Source organism: Pongo pygmaeus, chromosome 23 (assembly GCF_028885625.2).
Source record: "Pongo pygmaeus isolate AG05252 chromosome 23, NHGRI_mPonPyg2-v2.0_pri, whole genome shotgun sequence".
Lineage (NCBI taxonomy): Eukaryota > Metazoa > Chordata > Mammalia > Primates > Hominidae > Pongo > Pongo pygmaeus.
In genome coordinates this window covers 57,752,283-57,771,492 of record NC_085931.1, presented here as the reverse complement: position 1 = coordinate 57,771,492, position 19,210 = coordinate 57,752,283, and the positions used below count along the sequence as shown (strand labels likewise).

Below are 19,210 nucleotides of genomic sequence, written 5' to 3'. Positions count from 1 at the left end.
TTACCACAACTTAAAACATGCATTCATTATCTCAAAGTTCTGAAGGTCAGAAATCTGGCATGGGTCTCATCACACTGAAGTCCAGGCGTCAGCCAGCCTAGTGTGCCTCTTCCGGGAGGCTTGAGGGGAGAACCCCTTTCCTGCTCACTTCAGTTGTCGGCAGAATTCAGCTCCTGGCGGATGCAGGAGCAAGGTCTTGCTCTACTGCTAGCCATCCACGGAAGGCCTTTCCCAGCTTCTAGAAGCCGCGCCACATTCCTGGAGGCTGCCTCCTCCATCTGCAAAGCCAGCCGCTGTAGGTGGAGTCCATCCCACGCCATGTCTCTGACCATGTCCAAAAGCTCATGAGGTTACACTGGGCCCACCGGGTAACAGGACAATTCCCCCATTTCAGGTCAGCTGATTAGCGACCTTAATTCCCCTCTGCCATGTAACAGAACATATTCACAGGGGTCAGGGATGACGATAAGGATACCTTTAGGGGGCCAATATTCTGCCTATCACACTCCCATCCCTCAGGCCAGCACCCTGGAGATCACCTCGACCCCCAGCACCCTGCCCATCAGTGAATCCTGAGTACACCATGTGCACCCTGAACCTGCCCACTCCTCTTCAACCCCACAGCATCTGGCCTCGGCCTCCTCAGAAGCCCACCAGTTTCCTCTCTCGCCCTCTCTTCAAGGATGATGAACAGTGTCACAGTATCACACCCTCCCTGTTTAAAACCCTTCAACACTCTCGCAGGGCTCTTAGGAACACAGCTCAGATCTTCACCATGGCCTTGGAAGCAGCTCCGGTGCCTGCTCACCACCCTCCATGCCCCTACTCCCCAGTCAAACGCTCCCTGCAGGAGGGGGGCTCTGATACACCCTCCCCTGACCTCGGCAGCCAGATCGGTTCCTGCTGTACAGCCAGGTCTCGGCGGAAGCAGGACCTGTGTCAGGAGGACATGAGCATTCCACCCAGTGAGGGCCTTCTACTCTGCCAGCGTCCCGGGACTGCCACCTGCCCAGCACTGCAGTCTGCGCGCATATGTTCACGGGGCAGGCGTCCAGCCGTGAAGGGCCACATGGCTTGCTCAGCACTCACCGCAGCACCTGGCACAGGAGAGGAGCTCGTAAACGTTTTCGAATTCATTATCCCCAACAGTGCCTCTCCTTTGGCTGAGGATGGACTGTGGCCTATTCAGCTGACAGTCTCATTTGCCCACAGACATCTCGTGGCTCTGGCAGTGTAAGCTGAAGGCTGTCAGAACCACAACACTAAGAATCCTCTTCTGCTCCAGCTTTATCCCAGCACTCACATCCTTGCCATGCTCAATTTGGGCCTTTCTTGCCACCAGAACACTTTCTTTTTTTTGACAGAGTCTCGCCCTGTCGCCCAGGCTAGAGTGCAGTGACGCGATCTCAGCTTACTGCAACCTCCGCCTCCCGGGTTCAAATGAGTCTCCTGCTTCAGCCTCCTGAATAGCTGGGATTATAGGTGCCCGCCACAATGTCCAGCTATTTTTTGTATTTTTAGTAGAGACGGGGTTTCACCATGTTGGTCAGGCTGGTCTTGAACTGCTGACCTCACGTGATCCACCCGCCTCAGCCCCCCGAAGTGCTGAGATGACAGGCATGAGCCAGAGCACCCAGCCACCACCATGCCACTTTCAAATGTCATATTCCACATACCCCAGCTGCCTGCATACCCTCTGTCAGCAGACCACACCCTGCCAGGCGGAGCTGAGCTAAAATAGCAAACATCAGACCCACACTGAAAGACTGCCTGTGTTCTCAAGCCCAGTGTGCTGTGATTTTGTCTTGGCATTTAAAGTGAAGTGTGGCGAGAATTCCAACTGCAACTGCGGGAAGAACAGCCCTTTGGGAGCCAAGAGTCAGCGGCCCAGGAAAGAACCAGCCCAGACAGTCAGAGACTGAACCTTCAGATTCTAGTTTTTTCTCTTTTTTTTTGAGACAGAGTCTCGCTCTGTTGCCCAGGCTGTGGTGCAGTGGTGCGACCTTGGCTCACTGCAACCTCTGCCTCCTCTGTTCAAGCGATTCTCCTGCCTCAGCCTCCCAAATAGCTGGGATTACAGGCGCCAGCCACCACGCCTGGCTAATTTTTGTATTTTTAGTAGAGATGGGGTTTCACCATGTTGGCCAGGCTGGTCTCAAACTCCTGACCTCAAGTGATCCACCGACCTCGGCCTCCCAAAGTGCTGGGATTACGGGCGTGAGCCACCGTGCCCGGCCAAACCTTCGGATTCTTATCACCTACTGTTTCTTGCCACCACCACAGCTTCCACTCAGGTGCAAGCCGCCACCACCAGTGACCACTGGATGCTGCAGCACCCTGGCCTCCTGGTCTCCCTGCTTCTGCCCTTGCCCCGACTCCCAACGCCTCCAATCTGTCTTCAGTACAGCAGCCAAAGATATCCCATTAAACCTAATGCAGACCATGCCTCTCCTCTGCTCAAAGCCCTCCAAAGGTGCCCCATTCAGCCAGAATCAAAGAACAGTCCATGTCTTCACTGTGGTCATGAGGCCCTACCCCACCACCCTTCATGACGTACCCCATGACTCTCCCCTTCTCTCGGCCAGACCCACCCTGGCCCCAGCTCCTCTCCTCAAGCATGCCAGCATCGCTCTGGGTGTCCTCTGCACCTGCTCACCCCTCTGCCTGGACCGCTCTTCCCCAGCCTCCTGGTTGGCCTGTTCCCTCACCTCGTGCAAATCCTTCCTCAAATGTCACCTCAGCGAAGGGCTCCTTCTCACCACCACACCTGCCACTAAGCCACCTAGTCCTCTTTCCCAGCATTGTTTTGATAGCAGCTGTCACCTTCCAACAGTTAACTCCATTTAACTGAGCTATGTTATTTATACCCGGCTCTCCCACTGCACTGTAAGCTCTGAGAGAGCAGAGATCTGGGTCTATTTTGTTCACTAATATTATGTCCAGCACCTGGGGCTGTTCCTAACACATACTATGGGCTGAATACATATTTGCTGGATCAGCAAATCATCAAATTCTCAAAACTGGTCCAAGAAGCCCATCCTTTTCTCCTTAAAGAGAATCGTGCTAAGCCAAAGACATCTCCCCATTTGCCATAGCTACTTAAACCAAATTCAACAGCTTTGTGCTACAGATACAGACACTGATGGCCCCAGAGGTAACTTGGTGAAGACCGCTACTGGAAAAAGAAAGTTAAAATCTGGACCACCAACTCCTAGTCCTCCGACTAGGAGGGTCTATCTACCACACCACACATCCTGGCTCATCCAGAAACAAAGTTTCTAGGAAAGCGTCAGCCAAATATGCAACCTAAGGACCAGGGTGTGCATAAACCAAGGGTCTACCAGCAAGACCACCTCTCCTGCAGTTTATAACCCTGGCCAAACCACTCATTCTCCAGGCTAATCGGGGAGATAGTTCGGAATAAACACCATGTATCGGTACTGACAATGCAAGAATGAAAAAGACACATTTCCTAAACCTGTGGATCTCACTAGTGAAAGCAAGCACATACCAGGGAGGACAGGAAGCCAGAGGCACCAACAACACTGAGTTTGATGCAAAACAGGGGAACTTTAGTTCAGGCTGCATAAAAACAGGAGGTGTGGGCCGGGCACGGTGGCTCATGCCTGGAATCCCAGCACTTTGGGAGGCCGAGGCGGGTGGATCACAAGGTCAGGAGATTGAGACCATCCTGGCTAACACGGTGAAACCCCGCTTCTACGAAAAATACAAAAAATTAGCCAGGCGTGGTGGCGGACGCCTGTAGTCCCAGCTACTTGGGAGGCTGAGGCAGGAGAATGGCGTGAACCTGGGAGGCAGAGCTTGCAGTGAGCTGAGATCGTGCCACTGCACTCCAGCCTGGGCGACTCCGTCTCAAAAAAAAAAAAAAAAAAAAAAAAAGGAGGTATACTGGAGGGTGCATATTGAAAAGCGAAAAAAAAAAGAAAAAAAAAAGCTAAGCCAGGCAAAAGGGAGGTTAAAAAAACATTCTGGTCAGCTACAAAAGCATGAAAGTTACAGGGACATCACACAGTATGGTATGCCAAGGAACCTAGCAGTCCATCAGCACAGCTGAGGGCAAAGTTCAAAGAAAGAGGGGGTGGAAAATGTGGCTAAACAACTGAGCAGCAGGCAGGTTACACAGGGGCTTAGATGTCGTGCAAAAACACTTACACTTCTCAGTATGACACTGAAGGGTAAAAAAACCCAGGGATTTAAACCAAGCCTGCCTCGGAGTGCAGGATCAAGCATGTCTCCTGCAAAACACTGGCAGACATAACGTGTAAAGCACGAAAAACAGTGCCTGGCAAATGCTAAGTGCTTAATGAATATTAGCCATTGTTGCCATAAGGAATTATTGAGTTGTGCTATTGGCCGGGAGCAATGGCTCACGCCTGTAATCCCGGCACTTTAAGAGGCCGACGCAGCCGGATCGCTTGAGGTCAAGAGTTCGAGACCAGCCTCACCAACATGGTGAAACCATATCTCTACTAAAAATACAAAAAAATTAGCTGGGCATGGTGGTGGGCGCCTGTAATCCCAGCTACTTGGGCAGCAGAGGCAGGAGAATCACTTGAACCCGGGAGGCAGTGGGTTCAAGTGATTTATATATATATATATATATAAATTAGCTGGGCGTGGTGGCAAGTGCCTATAATCCCAGCTACTCAGGAGGCTGAGGCAGGAGAACTGCTTGAACCGGGACCCAGGAGGTAGAGGTAGCAGTGAGCTGAGATCGTGCCACTGCACTCCAGCCTGGACTACAGAGCAAGACTCTTGTCTCAAAAAAAAAAAAAAGAGGAGGAAAACAAGCCCGGGCATGGGGGCTCACGCCTGTAATCCCAGCACTTTGGGAGGCTGAGGTGGATGGATCACCTGAGGTCAGGAGTTCAAGACTAGCCTGGCCGACATGGTGAAACCCCGCCTCTACTAAAAATACAAAAAAACAGCCAGGCATGGTGGTGGGCGCCTGTAATCCCAGCTACTTAGGAGACTGAGGCAGGAGAATCACTTGAACCTGGGAGGCAGAGGTTGCAGTGAGCCGAGATGGCACCACTGCACTCCAGCCTGGGCAACAGGGCAAGACTCTGTCTCAAAAAAAAAAAAAGAAAGAAAGAAAGAAAACAATCATGGGAAACAATTGAAAGAGCTGCCAAAGCCACAGGAACCTGGCTAGGATCTCCACTAGCACTGTGCTTGCATAGGTGTGGATTAAATAAATATGCAGCTAGTGACCAATCACCACTACTGATAGGAAAACGGGCATCCCTCTGTGACTCCTCCTTCAGGGAAGAGTTCCAGCCTGCCACCTGAAAGAGCAGCACTGCCAGAGGCTATAGCCACAAGACAGATGGGGACACAGAGGCTTCACAGGCCTCCCTGGTGCACCCAACCTCTCCTTCTTCTTCTGCCCTCCTTCAGTGACAGCCTCAAACTCTCCAAGACTCCAACTTCACAAAGGTAATACAGAAGCTGCTCTCAAAAGTGCCTAAGACACAGAACAGCATCAAAGTCAGAGGAAAAGGAAAGCTGGCCTTCGGTATTTCAGGTTCACACAGAAGAAAGCTGGAGACTGTATTAGTCTCCTGTGGCTGCCATAACAAATTACCACCAACTGAATGGCTTAAAACAACAGACACTTACTCTCTCTCAGTTTTAAACGCCAAAAGCCCAAAATCAAGTGGTCATCTGCGGAGCCATGCTCTCTGTCAAGTCTCTAGGTGAGCATCCTTCCTTGCCTCTTCTAGCTTCTGGTGGCTGCCGGCAACCCCTGGCTTTCCTTGGCTTGTAAATGTACTATTCCAATCTCCGTTTCTGTGTCCACAGGGCCATTTCCCTGTGTGTGTCTCTCTGTATTCAAATTTCCCTCTTCTTATAAAAATACTAGCTGTCGAACTAAGGCCCACCCTCATCCAGTACGACCTCATTTTATCTTGATTACTTGTGCAAAAACCCTATTTCCAAATGTCACATCCATGGGTTCCAGATGAACATAAATTCAACTCAGTATAAGGACAAATTACCAAGAGCCACAGCCTTCAATCCAAAGGTTGAGTCACTGCTGTAACTCCACACAACAGCTCTGTTACTCTTACATCTAAGTTGATTAAGAATTAGAGTTTAGACTGATGAGGAACCAAAACCTTAAGACCTAAAAGTAACACATAAAAGTTACACTGTCATATGGCTCCTCTTCCCTGGACTCTATGTTCTACAGCGTTTGTTCCTGTCGCTACCAGGAACTCCTATCCACCACCATTCCAGAATCTTCACTCATCTTGGACCCTGACACTGGTTTTGTTGAAAGCTCTTACTGTTCTCGAATCAAGCACAGTCCTGTGGAGTCAAATAGGGTCTCCGGCCACCTTTGATGACTCCCTTCATTCTCAAAGTCACTGTCTGAGCTGTTAGTAACTCACTCTGCTAACCCCCAGATCACTCTTAAAAGTAAACTTCCCTTTTTTTTTTTTTGAGCCAGAGTTTCGCTCTTGTTGCCCAGGATGGAGTGCAATGGAACGATCTCGGCTCACTGCAACCTCCACCTCCCAGGTTCAAGTGATTCTCCTGCCTCAGCCTCCCGAGTAGCCAGGATTACAGGCATGTGCCACCATGCCCAGCTAATTTTGTATTTTTAGTAGAGACTAGGTTTCTCCATGTTGGTCAGGCTGGTCTCAAACTCCTGACCTCAGGTCCACCTCGACCTCGCAAAGTGCTGGGATTACAGGCGTAAGCTGCCACACCTGGCCAAAAGTAAACTTTTCTAAATGGATGCAGTAAATTCCAAAGTTTATCATTCAAACACTCAAACAATAATATTTATTATGAAGCAAGAGTACAAACCATTTTACTGTGTTTATGAATGATTCTACTCAGACTTATTTTCATAACACAATTCATAATTTTCAGCATTCCAGACTTCAACTTTGGAACAGAACTATGTTCTGAAATCTCGACGTTTGCTTATCTCTGATCTGTTTTCACCAGTGGCTGATTTTATCCTAGGTACCCTCCACGTAATGTCTCATTCCCTAGGGCCCTGGCAGAGCTCAGTGCCACAGCAATCAGACAAGGACCCTCGAGCTCTTGAGCTGTAATAGCATCTAGGGTGTACCCAGGTCATTCGAGGCGCCAAAAAAAAAAAAAAAATTCCTGCTAACACAATATAGGAGCTGGTTTTGAGACCAGCAAGCAGGAACTCTAATCCTCTTCCACGCTCAAGGCAAGAGCAGCAGCCCACAAGAGACCAGAGGCAAATCAAGTGGGTCAAAAACACCACACCCCCTGCAGAAACCGATCTGCCCAGCAGACGGGGCCTCAGCCCGGCCAGCTTCCGGACTCCACCAAACTTCACAGCATGACCCGAATCAGTTCCTTCCAGCCTCCCCAGGGAGCCCAGGAGTTTCTCGGAAAGAAGCCCGCCAGTGTCAGGAAAAACGCCAATAGCTCCTCCTCGTCCTTGCAAGCCTCGATCCTACGTGCAGCCACTGTCACCCCCAGACCCCACGCTCCGACCTCCGAGTCCCCCAACGCCCGTCACACCATCCAGCAGTCTCCTCAGAGTCCAAGTTGCCCTCTCCAAACCCCCGACTCCACCCGCAGCCCAGGAGGCCTACGCGGCCACCTGACCTCTGACCCCTGACCCCGACCTGGCCCTCCCCGGCACACCCACCTGCCCGGGAGCTTGCTGTTGCTGCGCTTCCAGAATTGCTTCCTGGCCCCGTCGCTGGCCATGGCCCCTCCTCATCACTCAGACCCGCGGCCCAGACACCCCGAGTGCAGCCGGCCCTCCCCCAGCGGCCCTTTCCTGTGCCCCGGGTGGCCCCTCACTGGTCCCGGGACTCCAGAGCGTAGAGCCGAGAAGCTCTTCCGCCTCCTTCCGGAAGTTGTGCCTACGCGCACCCGGAAGTCCCGCCTAAGTCCCAGGTGGCGAGTGACGCAGCACTCCGAGCGCCCGACGTTATTAAAGGGCGACGCCGCGCAACGCACATTACACGCATCGTGGAGGGAGCGGAGGTGGTTGGGTTTCCGAGTGTGCTTGAGTCTGTGGCTCCTGGCTCGCCCGACACAACAGTGGCACCCTCCTGCCGGCAGCGGACTCCCAGGAGCCGCCGTACCCTTGAGCTCTTCATTTCCAAAGCTGAACTGGGCCCGTGTCTGATTCCGGTTTCTCTTGAGCGCGTTTCGGAGCCGGCCCAGAACAGAGGGAAGCCAGACACACCATACCCGGCCCAACAGTGGCAGGGCGGCTGCGGGTGCTGGTCAAGCCGGGTCACCCGGCACTGAGTGAGGATCAGCAAATACTCAGTGGACGAAATACTTGCAGTGCAGTGTGAGGTGAGGGGCATAACCGCGGAGCGTATTCGAAGAGATGAGAGAGAGTGGGGATTAGGCCAGGCTTGAAGGGAAGAACGGTTTGAGCACTGAGGACAAGAATTAATTCCCCAGACCTGGGTTCCAGCCTTGTGCGGCTATCACGTGCTGGAAACATGGCTAGTCCGGAGTGAGATGCGCTTTACGTGTAAAATACAGGATTCCAAAGACGTCGTATAAAATAATTTGTATATTGTTTGCATGTTAGGTAACTTTTTAATGTATTGGATTAAATAAAATGAGTTAAAATTATTTTTACATTCCTTTTTACTCTTTTTAAAATTATTTTTACCTTTTTTATTCTTTTTTTCCGGGGGGGACTGGGGGTAGGTGTCTTGCTATGTTGCCCAGGCTAGTCTCGAACTCCTGCCCTCTAGTGATCCTCCTGCCTCACCCTCCCCAGTAGTTGGAACTGCAGGTGCACACGTTATGACTAGATCTTTTTACGTGTGTGTGTGTGTGTGTATGTGTGCGCAGAAAATCACTAAAAAAACCGTGTCTGGGTTGCATTACATTTCTGTGCGTCTTAGACCAAAGATTGAAGGCTCAGGGACTATTTCAGACTGAAGCTTTAGTGTATTTGGAGCTCCTGCCAGTTCTCTTTTAAAACAAAAATTTGATAAGACATATTTTCTGATTAAGAATTTCCCTGGAGGCTGAGGCAGGAGAATAGCGTGAACCCGGGAGGCAGAGCTTGCGGTGAGCCGAGATCGTGCCACTGCACTCCAGCCTGGGCAACAGAGCGAAACTCCGTCTCAAAAATAATAACAATTTCCCATGCCTCTTCATTTCCCGGTAAGTAACATTGACTTAGTACTTACTATGTGCAAGGCATCATACTCTCCTAGAATCCTCTCCTAGTAGAGCTCAGAAGGCCTCAGGGGTCTCCTCCTGACAGAGCCCTGACAACCTCAGACAATGAGGTCCCCTACAGACAACATTGAGGACCATGGCGGTTCTTTCCAGCTCAGTCTGGCTTATTGCAAGAACCAGTGAGCGAGGTGACAGCAGGATTAACCTGATGGAAGGGGAAAGGAAGGAAAAACTGGAAAAATTGACAGAGGAAAAACTGGCAGCACTTAGTGACTGGTTATACCTTAGATCCAGGTGCTTTTTATAGCTTACCATATACTTTGCTACCTACTGTTTTCAGGCGAGGAAGTGAGGCTGAGATTGACTTGAAGCCTTCAAAACCAGCTAAGCAAAGGATTATTAGGATCACAACAGAAACGTGAAGATGGAGAAAGAGAGTCTGAGTAGAAGGCCAGTTTTGAAAGCCAAAGTAATACAGATGTTGGAGTCTAGATATGGGACCTAGAAATTGGGACAGATCCTCAAATCCCAGAGGTAATGAGTGGAACATTTTTTATTCATTTTTGCAAAAAGTATTGAGCAGCAATGCAAATTAAAACTAAGGATGTACCATGTTACACTTAACAGATTGGCAAAAACTTAAAAATCTGTCTTTACCAAACTTAATAAGGATGTGGATTTGTGAGCAGAGCAGAACTCTCTTGCACTGCCAGTAGGAGTGTACATTCATTCACTAACTTTGAATGGCCACTTAGCAATGTCTAGCAAAGATACTGTATAACTTAGCAATTCCACTCTTGTTATGTGCTCTAGAGTACCTTGCCTATGCGTGCAAAGACAAGAATGTTCAGTGCAACGTTGCTTCTAGTGGTAGTTGGGGTCTGGGGGAGAAGCAACCAAAATGCCATCTATGGCAGAGTCGATAATTTACACAGTTATGCAGTAGAATACCATAAGTTAGTAAAAATGAATACATTAGTTACACACATCAACATAAATGAATTTTACAAACTGTGGGGTTGTTTTTGAAATGGGGCTTACTGTGTTGCCCAGGCTGGCCACAAAATCCTGGGCTCAAGTGATCCGCCTCAGCCTCCTGAGTAGCTGAGTACAGATGCGAGCACTACTGCACCTGACTCCACAGTGTTGAATGAGAAAAAGTTGAATATGAATTCACATGGTATGACACTATTTAGTACTATTTTCTTTTAAAGGATGAGAATGCGACCAGGTGTGGTGGCTCATGCCTGTAATCGCAGCACTTTAGGAGGCTGAGGCAGGAAGATCCCTTGAGCCCAGGAGTTTGAGGCTGCAGCAAGCTATAATCATGTCACTGCACTCCAGCCGTGGCGATAGTGCCAAACCCTATCTCAAAAAAACAAAAAACAAAACAAAACAAAAAAACAGAATGGTAAAAGATAAATTCAGGAGGGTGGTTGCCTACAGGTATGGGTGGGGACTGTGAACAGGAAGGAATTCATTCATAGGGGATTAATTGTGCTATTATGCTTTGTTTCTTAAGGCAGATGGGCTATATTCAGGTGTTGGTTGTACTCTTTATGAGTTTTTACATGTATGAAATGTTTCATAATACATTATAATTATTGAGTTTGAACTGTGCTATGCACTGAGCTACATTGAACTGTTGTGGGGAAAGGCAAACAAAAGTGCAGCAGGCCAGGCACAGTGGCTCACACCTATAATCCCAGTACTTTGGGAGGCTGAGGCAAGAGGATCACTTGAGACCAGGAGATCAAAACTAGCCTGGGCAACGTAGGGAGACCCCATCTCTACAAAACTTTTTTTTTTTTTAATTAGGCAGTCATGGTGGTAAACACTCTTAGTCCTAGCTACTTAGGAGACTGAGGCAGGAGGATCACTTGAGCCCAGAAGTTCAAGGCAGCAGTGAGCTAGGATCACACAACTGCACTCCAGCCTAGACAACAGAGTGAGACCCTGCCTCAAAAAAAAAAAAAAATTGCGATAGTATTTCAGGATGGATGGCTGGATTTGCAATGCCAGTTGGGTTCCTCGGGAAGTGTTTTCTGCCTTCTCTGCTTTCAGATGGCCTGCTCCGGGCTTAGAATATCTCTCACAGGACCTTACTGAGTGAGCTGCTACACTCCCACATGGTGGGTTCTGCCTCCTAAGTTTCCTGGTGCTGTACTGTCCATAGGCACCGAGCCTGTGCCCCAGAGTGAAAAGCTGACTGTTCTATCTGTATTGGTTTCCTAAGGCTGCTGTTGGCGGAATGCTGCAGACTCAGTGGCTGAACACAATACACATTTACCCTCCTACAATCCTGGAGGTCAGAAGTCCAAAGTCTTAGCGCTTCACTGCGCTAAAGTCAAAGTGTTAGCAAGGCTGCCCCCTTCTGGAGGTTCTAGGGGAGAGTCAGTTTCTTACCTTTTTCAGCTTCTAGAGGCCACTTAATATTCCTTGGCCTACGCTCGTTCCTCTGTCTGGAAAGCAGATCACTCTAATCTCTACTGCCACCATCACATCGTCTTCTCTCCTTCCGATTCCTCCTGGATCCCTCTGACCTCGCATCAGGCCCACTGGATAATCCAGTCCAGGCTGATCTCCCCATCACCCGGCCCTTAGCTCAATCACACCTGCAAACTCCTTTTGGCCATTTGCAGGTCCCAGGATTAAGTCTTGGTATATCTTCAAGGGTTCATTATTCAGCCTACCACAATAATTGATGGCATATAGCAAAGGTCCCCAGTTTCACGCCGCGAGAGGCAGGCATCGTCTCACGGCCCTCTTCCCCAACTCCTTTCAGCCATTTTGATATCACAGGGACTAGCAACATGCCATTTCCTGAAACTAAGGATGAGTTAGGGTGCTGTTGGTTGCAAGAATGACAAAGTTCAGCTCAAATTAGTTTATACTACAAAGGGAATTAGTTGGTTAATGAAAAAGCCCAGAAGTAGCTCAGAAGTTTTGGAGAAGGGCTGATACAGCAGCTCAACAATGACCCAAGGGGCCTGTCTCCTTCTGTCAGTCTCTTAAGTCTTTGCCAAGGACAACTTCCCCTTGAGGTCACAGGATGCCTCTGTTGGGCCCCTGGGATCATGTGCTTACCTCTAGTCAGGATGCTAGAGAGCAGAAATACTGTGAACTAGTATCAGTCCCTGGGAAGGGAGCACTATACATTGCTTACCAATTCCAGGAGAGCACTCTTAAACACCTCGCCAATTTCTGCTGAGTTTCCTAAGACTGCCAGGAGGCTTTGCACAAACCCAGCAGCCAGAGTTCTGTAAGGGTTCTTGACTCTGGCAGGGGCTCAAAGCTGACCTAGCTGCTGCAGCAGTCATACTTCCACCCTCTGCATTCTTTTTTTTTTTTTTTTTTTTTTGAGACGGAGTCTCACTCTGTCACCCAGGCTGGAGTGCAGTGGCGCAATCTTGGCTCACTGCAAGCTCCACCTCCCGGGTTCACGCCATTCTCCTACCTCGGCCTCCCAAGTAGCTGGGACTACAGGCGCCCACCACCACGCCCGGCTAATTTTTTGTATTTTTAGTAGAGACGGGTTTTCACCGTGTTAGCCAGGATGGTCTTGATCTCCTGACCTCGTGATCCACCCACCTCAGCCTCCCAAAGTGCCAGGATTACAGGCATGAGCCACTGCGCCTGGTCTACCCTCTGCATTCTTAATGTCTAGTCTGGTAAAACAGAATACCTGCACAACACGTCAGACAAAGCAACTTTATTATTCATAGAGAGGCCCCAAACATCAACCCAAGCCTAGGATCCATGGCAAGCCAGTCCACCAGCAATCAGGAAAGCTACCCAGGGCACTGGAGTGTTGTCTGCAGGTGCCCCCACTTCACACCACAGCTAACGGGCTTGAAAAGCACACTCTACTCTGGGTTCTCTACCTCAAATGCAACTGGGTCCACTGGGCTACAGCATTGCAGGACATCCTGATCTAGGGGAGATGAGCACAAAGCCTGAGCTGTTTGGGACCGTTCCACCTTATCTCAGGATGTTGCATCCTCTGTATATTCTGCCCAAAAATTGTAAGCAAGAGGGGGAAGAGCTGGGTGTTCCAGTGTCATTTGGGGACCTGTCACTTGGCAGATGCTCCCTTGTAGCTGGCAATGAGAGTCAATCCTTCCAAATTTTGTGGCTGCTGCCCAACAAGGGAGGGTTAGAATCCCAATATCCAGGAACAATCCCAATATCCACTATAACACCAAAGGCCATGTTGAGAGAAACTGGTAGATTTGATAACTTAAAATGTTTACTTGTTTGTCAAAAAAATTTTTTTAATTGGACAAAATATGTGTGCTATGTCTGATAAAGGGTTAATATATGGGAATCTTACAAATAAGATAGTAAAAAACCACAATAGGAAATGAGTATGATTGTTTAAACCAAGTACATATTTTTCAAGCTTATTTTAAACTATATATTTAAATAAATCAAAGAATATATTTTCAAAAGAAATACAGCTCTCTAGCTCCTGCTCTCAACATGTGACATGGCTGTTCCCGCTTCACCTTCCACCATGAGTAAAAGCTCCCTGAGGCCTCACCAGAAACCTAGCAGAGACCAACATTACACTTCCTGTACATCCTGCACAACCATGAGCCAATTCAACTTCTTTTCTTTATAAATTACCCATCCTCAGGTATTCCCTTATAAACACCGCAAAAATAGCCTAACACAGAAAACTGGTACCAAGAAGCAGGGCATTGCTGTAAAGACACCTTAAGAGTAATGACCTAGGGTAACTGGCAGAAGAAATTTCTAAATAGCAAAGCATTCAAGAGGTGGCCTGCCTGCTTGTCACAGCCAATGATCACATATTGGAGCAAAGGACAGTTGGAGCTTATATTTAAAAGGGAAGCAGAGCATGAAAGTTTGGAAAATTTGCAGCCTGGCCATGCAGCAGGGAAAGAATCCAAGCAGGCTGGGGAGCAACCATTAGCTAGAGAGATTAGCATGACCAAAAGGGAGCCAAGTGCTAATATCCAAGGCAATAGAACAAAGGCCTCAAAGGCTTTGGGAGATCTTGGAGACAGCCCCTCCCATGACAGGCCCAGAGGCCTAGGAGGAAAGAATGGTTTCAGGGGCCAGGCCCAGGACACTCCTCAGCCTATGGACACCACTCCCCACATACCAGCTGCTCCAGCTCCAGCTGTAGCTCAAAGGCCCCAGGTACAGCTTGGGCCACCACTCTGGAGGATACAAGCCGGAAGCCTTGGTGGCTTCCACGTGGTGTTAAACCTGTGGGCATACAGAACGCAAGAATAAAGGTGGCAGCTTCCACCTAGATTTCAGAGGATGTATGAGAAAGCCTGAGTGGTCAGGCAGAAGCCTGCTGCAGGGGCAGAGCCCCCACAGAGAACCTCCACCAGGGGCAGAGCCCCCACAGAGAACCTCCACCAGGGGCAGAGCCCCCACAGAGAACCTCCACCAGGGACAGAGCTCCCGCAGAGAACCTCCACCAGGGGCAGAGCCCCCGCAGAGAACCTCTACCAGGACAGTATGGAGGGGAAATGTGGGGTTGGAGGCCCACACAGAGTTCACACTAGTGAACTCCACTGCCTAGTGGAGCCGTGGGAAGGGGACTGCACCCTCCAGACTGGAGAATGGTAGCGCCACCAGCAGCTGCACCTACACCTGGAGAAGCTGCAGGCAACTCCACCCCAACCCATAGAGCAGCCATAGGAGCAGGACTGCCTAAGGCCTTGGGACGCCAATCCAGGATCAAGGATTATGTTGGAGCTTTAGGATTTTTTATTTTTTATTTTTGAGACAGAGTCTTACTCTGTCGCCCAGGCTGCGGTGCAGTGGCATGATCTCAGCTCACTGCAACCTCTGCCTCTCAGGTTCAAGCGATTCTCCTGCCTCAGCCTCCCAAGTAGCTGGGATTACAGGCACACGCCACCACGCCCGGCCAGCATTGGGATTACAGGCATGAGCCACCCAAATGCTTTCTTAGATGCAAAAAAAAATTAAAAAGACACCCCCACCCCCAAAAAATTGATCAATTATTTTCACATCCAGGAAAAACAACAAATGCAAATCCAAATGCTTTGAAGAATAAGACTGATTTTTGGAGGCTTTCAGGGTAGACAGAGGAGGGCCATTATGCCACGGCTCATGCAAACAAGCCTCCTAAATGCACCCTTGAGATGCATCGCACCCTTCACAGCCACCCTCAGCCCCTTCTGTCACCTTCGATCCTCTGCCGTGCTCCTGCAGACCTCCTGCCCAGACCTCACCTGCAGGCCTCTCAGTCCCTTTCCCCGTGTGCATCTGCAACCCTCTCCACCTCTCAAGCTCAGCAAATTCCAGCATCCTCAGCATCCTCCTCATCCCCCCTCACCAGATGCCCAGTGGTGGGGAGGCAGGGTGTAGTAGTGGGGGGGGGGCAGTGGGGGTGGAGAGGGGATGGCACACACAGTGGGTATCATGATTTGTATTTTAAAGATGAGAAAGTAGGGGCTTCAAGAGGCAAAGTCCCCCAGCTGGAGTGAAGGGAACAGGGTTTGGAGTCCAGCTGCTGACCCCACAGCCCACTCACTGTCCAGTTCACCTTGCCGGGCCCTGGCCACAGTCCCACTGTTAATCAGAAACACAACCAGCTGTGGCATTTCCTCCCATGGTCCTTTGCAGCACGTGGGTCCCCACCCCCACCCTTGGCAAACGTGCAGCAGCCACAGTCAGCCGTGACTCATGGCCAGTCCAACCCAAAGTGACTCAGGCAGGATAGAGAGACGACAGCAGATGTCAGAGGGAGCCCAGACTGTCCGTCTGCAAGCTGCATCCTGGCCTCATGTCTCCTGTGACCGATTACACTGTGCTGTAAACACGGACAGCCCCCGTTTTCCCACCTGTAAAATGGAGATGAGGACAACTGCCCTGTGTGTTTCCCAGAGTCATGATGGGAATCCCCTGAGACAATGGACTGGAAGCCAGTTTGTAAACCAAAATCTCTGAGCAAATATGACAATGCAGAGTAGGGAGTGAGTCTGTAAGTGACGTGAAGCCTGGCCTGGAGTGGCAGCCGGAAAGCCCTATGGCCCCATGGTGCTGTGTCATCCCTGGACTTCCCGCAGCTGCTAGAGTGAAGGAAGGAGCTGGTCTGTCACTTAACACCAGAAGAGAAAGTGGCCCGGAGAGCAGGCATCTCCCAGGTATCTGACTGGACCTCTCATGCTAGGAACTGGGGACACAGACCTGGGAACTCTGTGCCCTTATGACATCACAGCCTGGCGGCCAGGATGGAAAGTGTGGTGCGGCCCCAGCCTGAATGGCACTTTTGGGTGGACATAGACCCAGAGGTGCATGGCGTGGAGAGGCTGGCACTAAAGGGCCTGCCCGTGTGGCATCCCAGGCATAGATACCCTGAGGGTGAGGGGAGAAGGCAGGCAAGGTGCTGGTGCCACACTTGAGCTGGGATTGTGCACTGTTTGGCATCCTGGTTCCAAGCTGAGCCCCCTGCAGTTGCAGAAGGCCACTTTGGTGGGGAGGGGACACTCCTGGGTCCTGGTGGCATGGCCTGCCTGGCATAGTGTGGCACTGGATGGAAAGAGAGACGGGGGGGTGGTCTCTTATTTTGAGACACTGCAAACACCTCTTTTCTCTGGGCCTCAGTTTCCCCAATCCTAAGAGCCTGCGGGTCAGGCCGAGTGGTAAGTGGATGAACCCCTGACTTTGGAACCAGACAGATGTGGATTTCAATCCTGCTGTGCAAATCTGGGCAGCCTTCTCAGCTGAGCCTGTTTCCTCACCTGTTGGCAGAGGGCTCAATGCAATCAGGCATGAACCTGGGCACATGACAGAATCCAGGCAGGGCTAACTGCCGTTTATAGTACTGACGCTTAGCGATCCAAACAAAAATAAAATTCAGGAATCTGGCCCTGTAGGGTCTGTACTGGCCACTCGGCATCATCCTCCCGCTTCCTGACTACCTTCGGATGACACTGGTTCTTCCAAAGGAGGGACAGTGACTGCCCACCCAGGTCTCCTGGGGACACTGCAAGGCGGGGGGGGACGTGCTATTCTGGAGGAGTTAAGCTCGCTGGCAGTGGATCCAAAGGCAGCCGCTCCCCCCTACTCCCCTACCCAAGGGACCAAGCCACAGCTGGCATGAAGTGATGCCCTATGGCACCTTCCAAGGAACTCCTGCCACATCTCCATCCCCTCTGTCACTGTGGAGAAGGACCCATCCTCACTGAAGCAGAGGCTCCCAGGGGCGCGGGGCAGGACTTGCGGGAAGCAAGAGCGGGGCCTGGGGATGGGGGTGGGGGAGGCATGGGACCCAGCATTGGGCCCAGGGGTGCTAGGGGCCTGAGGGGCAGGGGCCAGGGCTAGAGGGGTGAGGGGCTGTGCTAAGTCAGGGAGCCCTCAAGGGCCACACGTTGGTGTGGTAACCCCTGTGTGTATCTGCTGGAGCAGGCTCAGTCCTCTGGTTACCCCAGCTTCCCGCACCCCTCTCCCTTCATACACTTTGACCCCTAGGCAGTGTCTCCACTTGGGGAGGCCCAAGGCCCAAACTTAAAGTGTTCCTGGTGCCTGACCCCAAGTCTCTTGTTTTGGGATTGGGGAAACTGAGGTCCCGAGAAGCAAGGCATTTGTGGTGTTTTGCAGGGGGAGATCCCCTGGTCTCTCCTCTTTCTATCCAGTGCCACCCTGTGCCAAACAGGCTGTGCCAGCAGAACCCAGGAGCATTCCCTCCCCATCAGAGTGGCCCTCTACAACTGCAAGGGGCTCAGCTTGGAACCAGGACCTCCCATGTCTCCTGGTGGGGAAGGTGAGAGCAGCCTTCCCAAGGGAAAAACGCCTGGCCCTACCCCATGTGGACCTCCAGAATGCCGGGACCTTCCCATGGGAGGGGCAGTGCTGTGCAGGCCACCCGCCCTTTCACAGCAGTCACTACCATCTCTAGATGGCACAGAGAGAAGCAAAGGCTGCAGCCACCTGCAGCCTTTCACCAAGAATAAGATGTGGCCAGAACTAATGGACACATAGGCTGCTTGGAATGGTGCCTGGTCAATAAGAATGCATCCATGTTTGACATGAGATGCCTGCACAGTGTTCTGGGAGCCCCAAGGGAGCCCAGCCTCAGCCGCCTGCAAAGAAATCCCCCAGATCCTTGATCACCACGTCCCTCTTGGTGCCCCTAGCAAAGGGCAGCCATGGAGTCCAAGAACGGACACCTCCCCACTGTGTCAAGCAATGTGTGGAGCGTGTTGGTCAGCGGAGGACAAAGCCCAGGCCAACTGAGACAGGCAAGAGAGGAGGTCTCCAGCAGGGGGACCATCATCCAGGCACCCTCCCAGCTGCCAGGGCCGGGTCCTCACACCGCCTGCCACGCCTGCTCTGCTCTGTCCTTGGCTCTGTGAGTCCCTGCAACAGGCTGTGTCCCAAACCAGCACCTCTCCCTCATCCCCATCACTCCGGCTATGGGAATTTCCAGTAGGTCATAGCCCCCCGCCTTCCCCACCGAGCTTCTCCGGGTCCTCACTTGATCGTTGATGACATACTTGGCAAGTGCACTGGATGTGACCTGAGGGAAGTGGGGAGATAGGGCCCCAGGGCCTGGTACCCTCTTGATCCTTCCCAGGCCTTCCCCCAGCTCTGTTGCCAGAAGGCAGAGTCAAGCCTGGGGACTGCAATGGCCTGCAAAGGGTCAGGCACTCACTGTGGCAGGGGTCATTACCAAAGGAGGAGGCTTTGCCCCCAGATGGGCAACGTTGTTTAGAAATGTTGATGGCAATTCTAGGAAAAGCAGCTCCACTTAGGAGGGCCCGTGGCTATCGTGTATACTGTTCCCAGTGCACAGTGTGATGTGGCAGGGCGTGGGAGGAAGAGAGCAGGGAAAGTGGCCTGGGTAAGTCCCAGCCCCTCTCTGGGTCTCACCTTCCCCCTGTGTCAGATGGAGATAACTGCCACTGTCCTGCCCCTCTCCCAGGATTCTTCTAAAGATCAAGGGAGAAGGGAGGGAGCCCGAGGAGGAGAGGGAGGAGGAGGGAGCCTGAGGAGGAGAGGGAGGAGGAAGAAGAGC

At 51.2% G+C, this 19,210-nt stretch overlaps 1 protein-coding gene across 2 annotated transcripts in view; it reads right to left on the bottom strand.

The window, feature by feature from the left end:
- TBC1D22A (TBC1 domain family member 22A) overlaps positions 1-8,621 on the bottom strand; it is a 421,784-nt gene extending 413,163 nt beyond the window's left edge. For both annotated transcript variants that reach the window (XM_054469452.2, XM_054469457.2), the window contains exon 1: positions 7,670-8,621. In XM_054469452.2, coding sequence (XP_054325427.1) covers positions 7,670-7,731 — 62 coding nt within the window. In that variant the 5' untranslated portion in view covers positions 7,732-8,621. The remainder of the gene's footprint in view (positions 1-7,669) is intronic.
- Between the last annotated feature and the right edge of the window lie 10,589 nt (positions 8,622-19,210).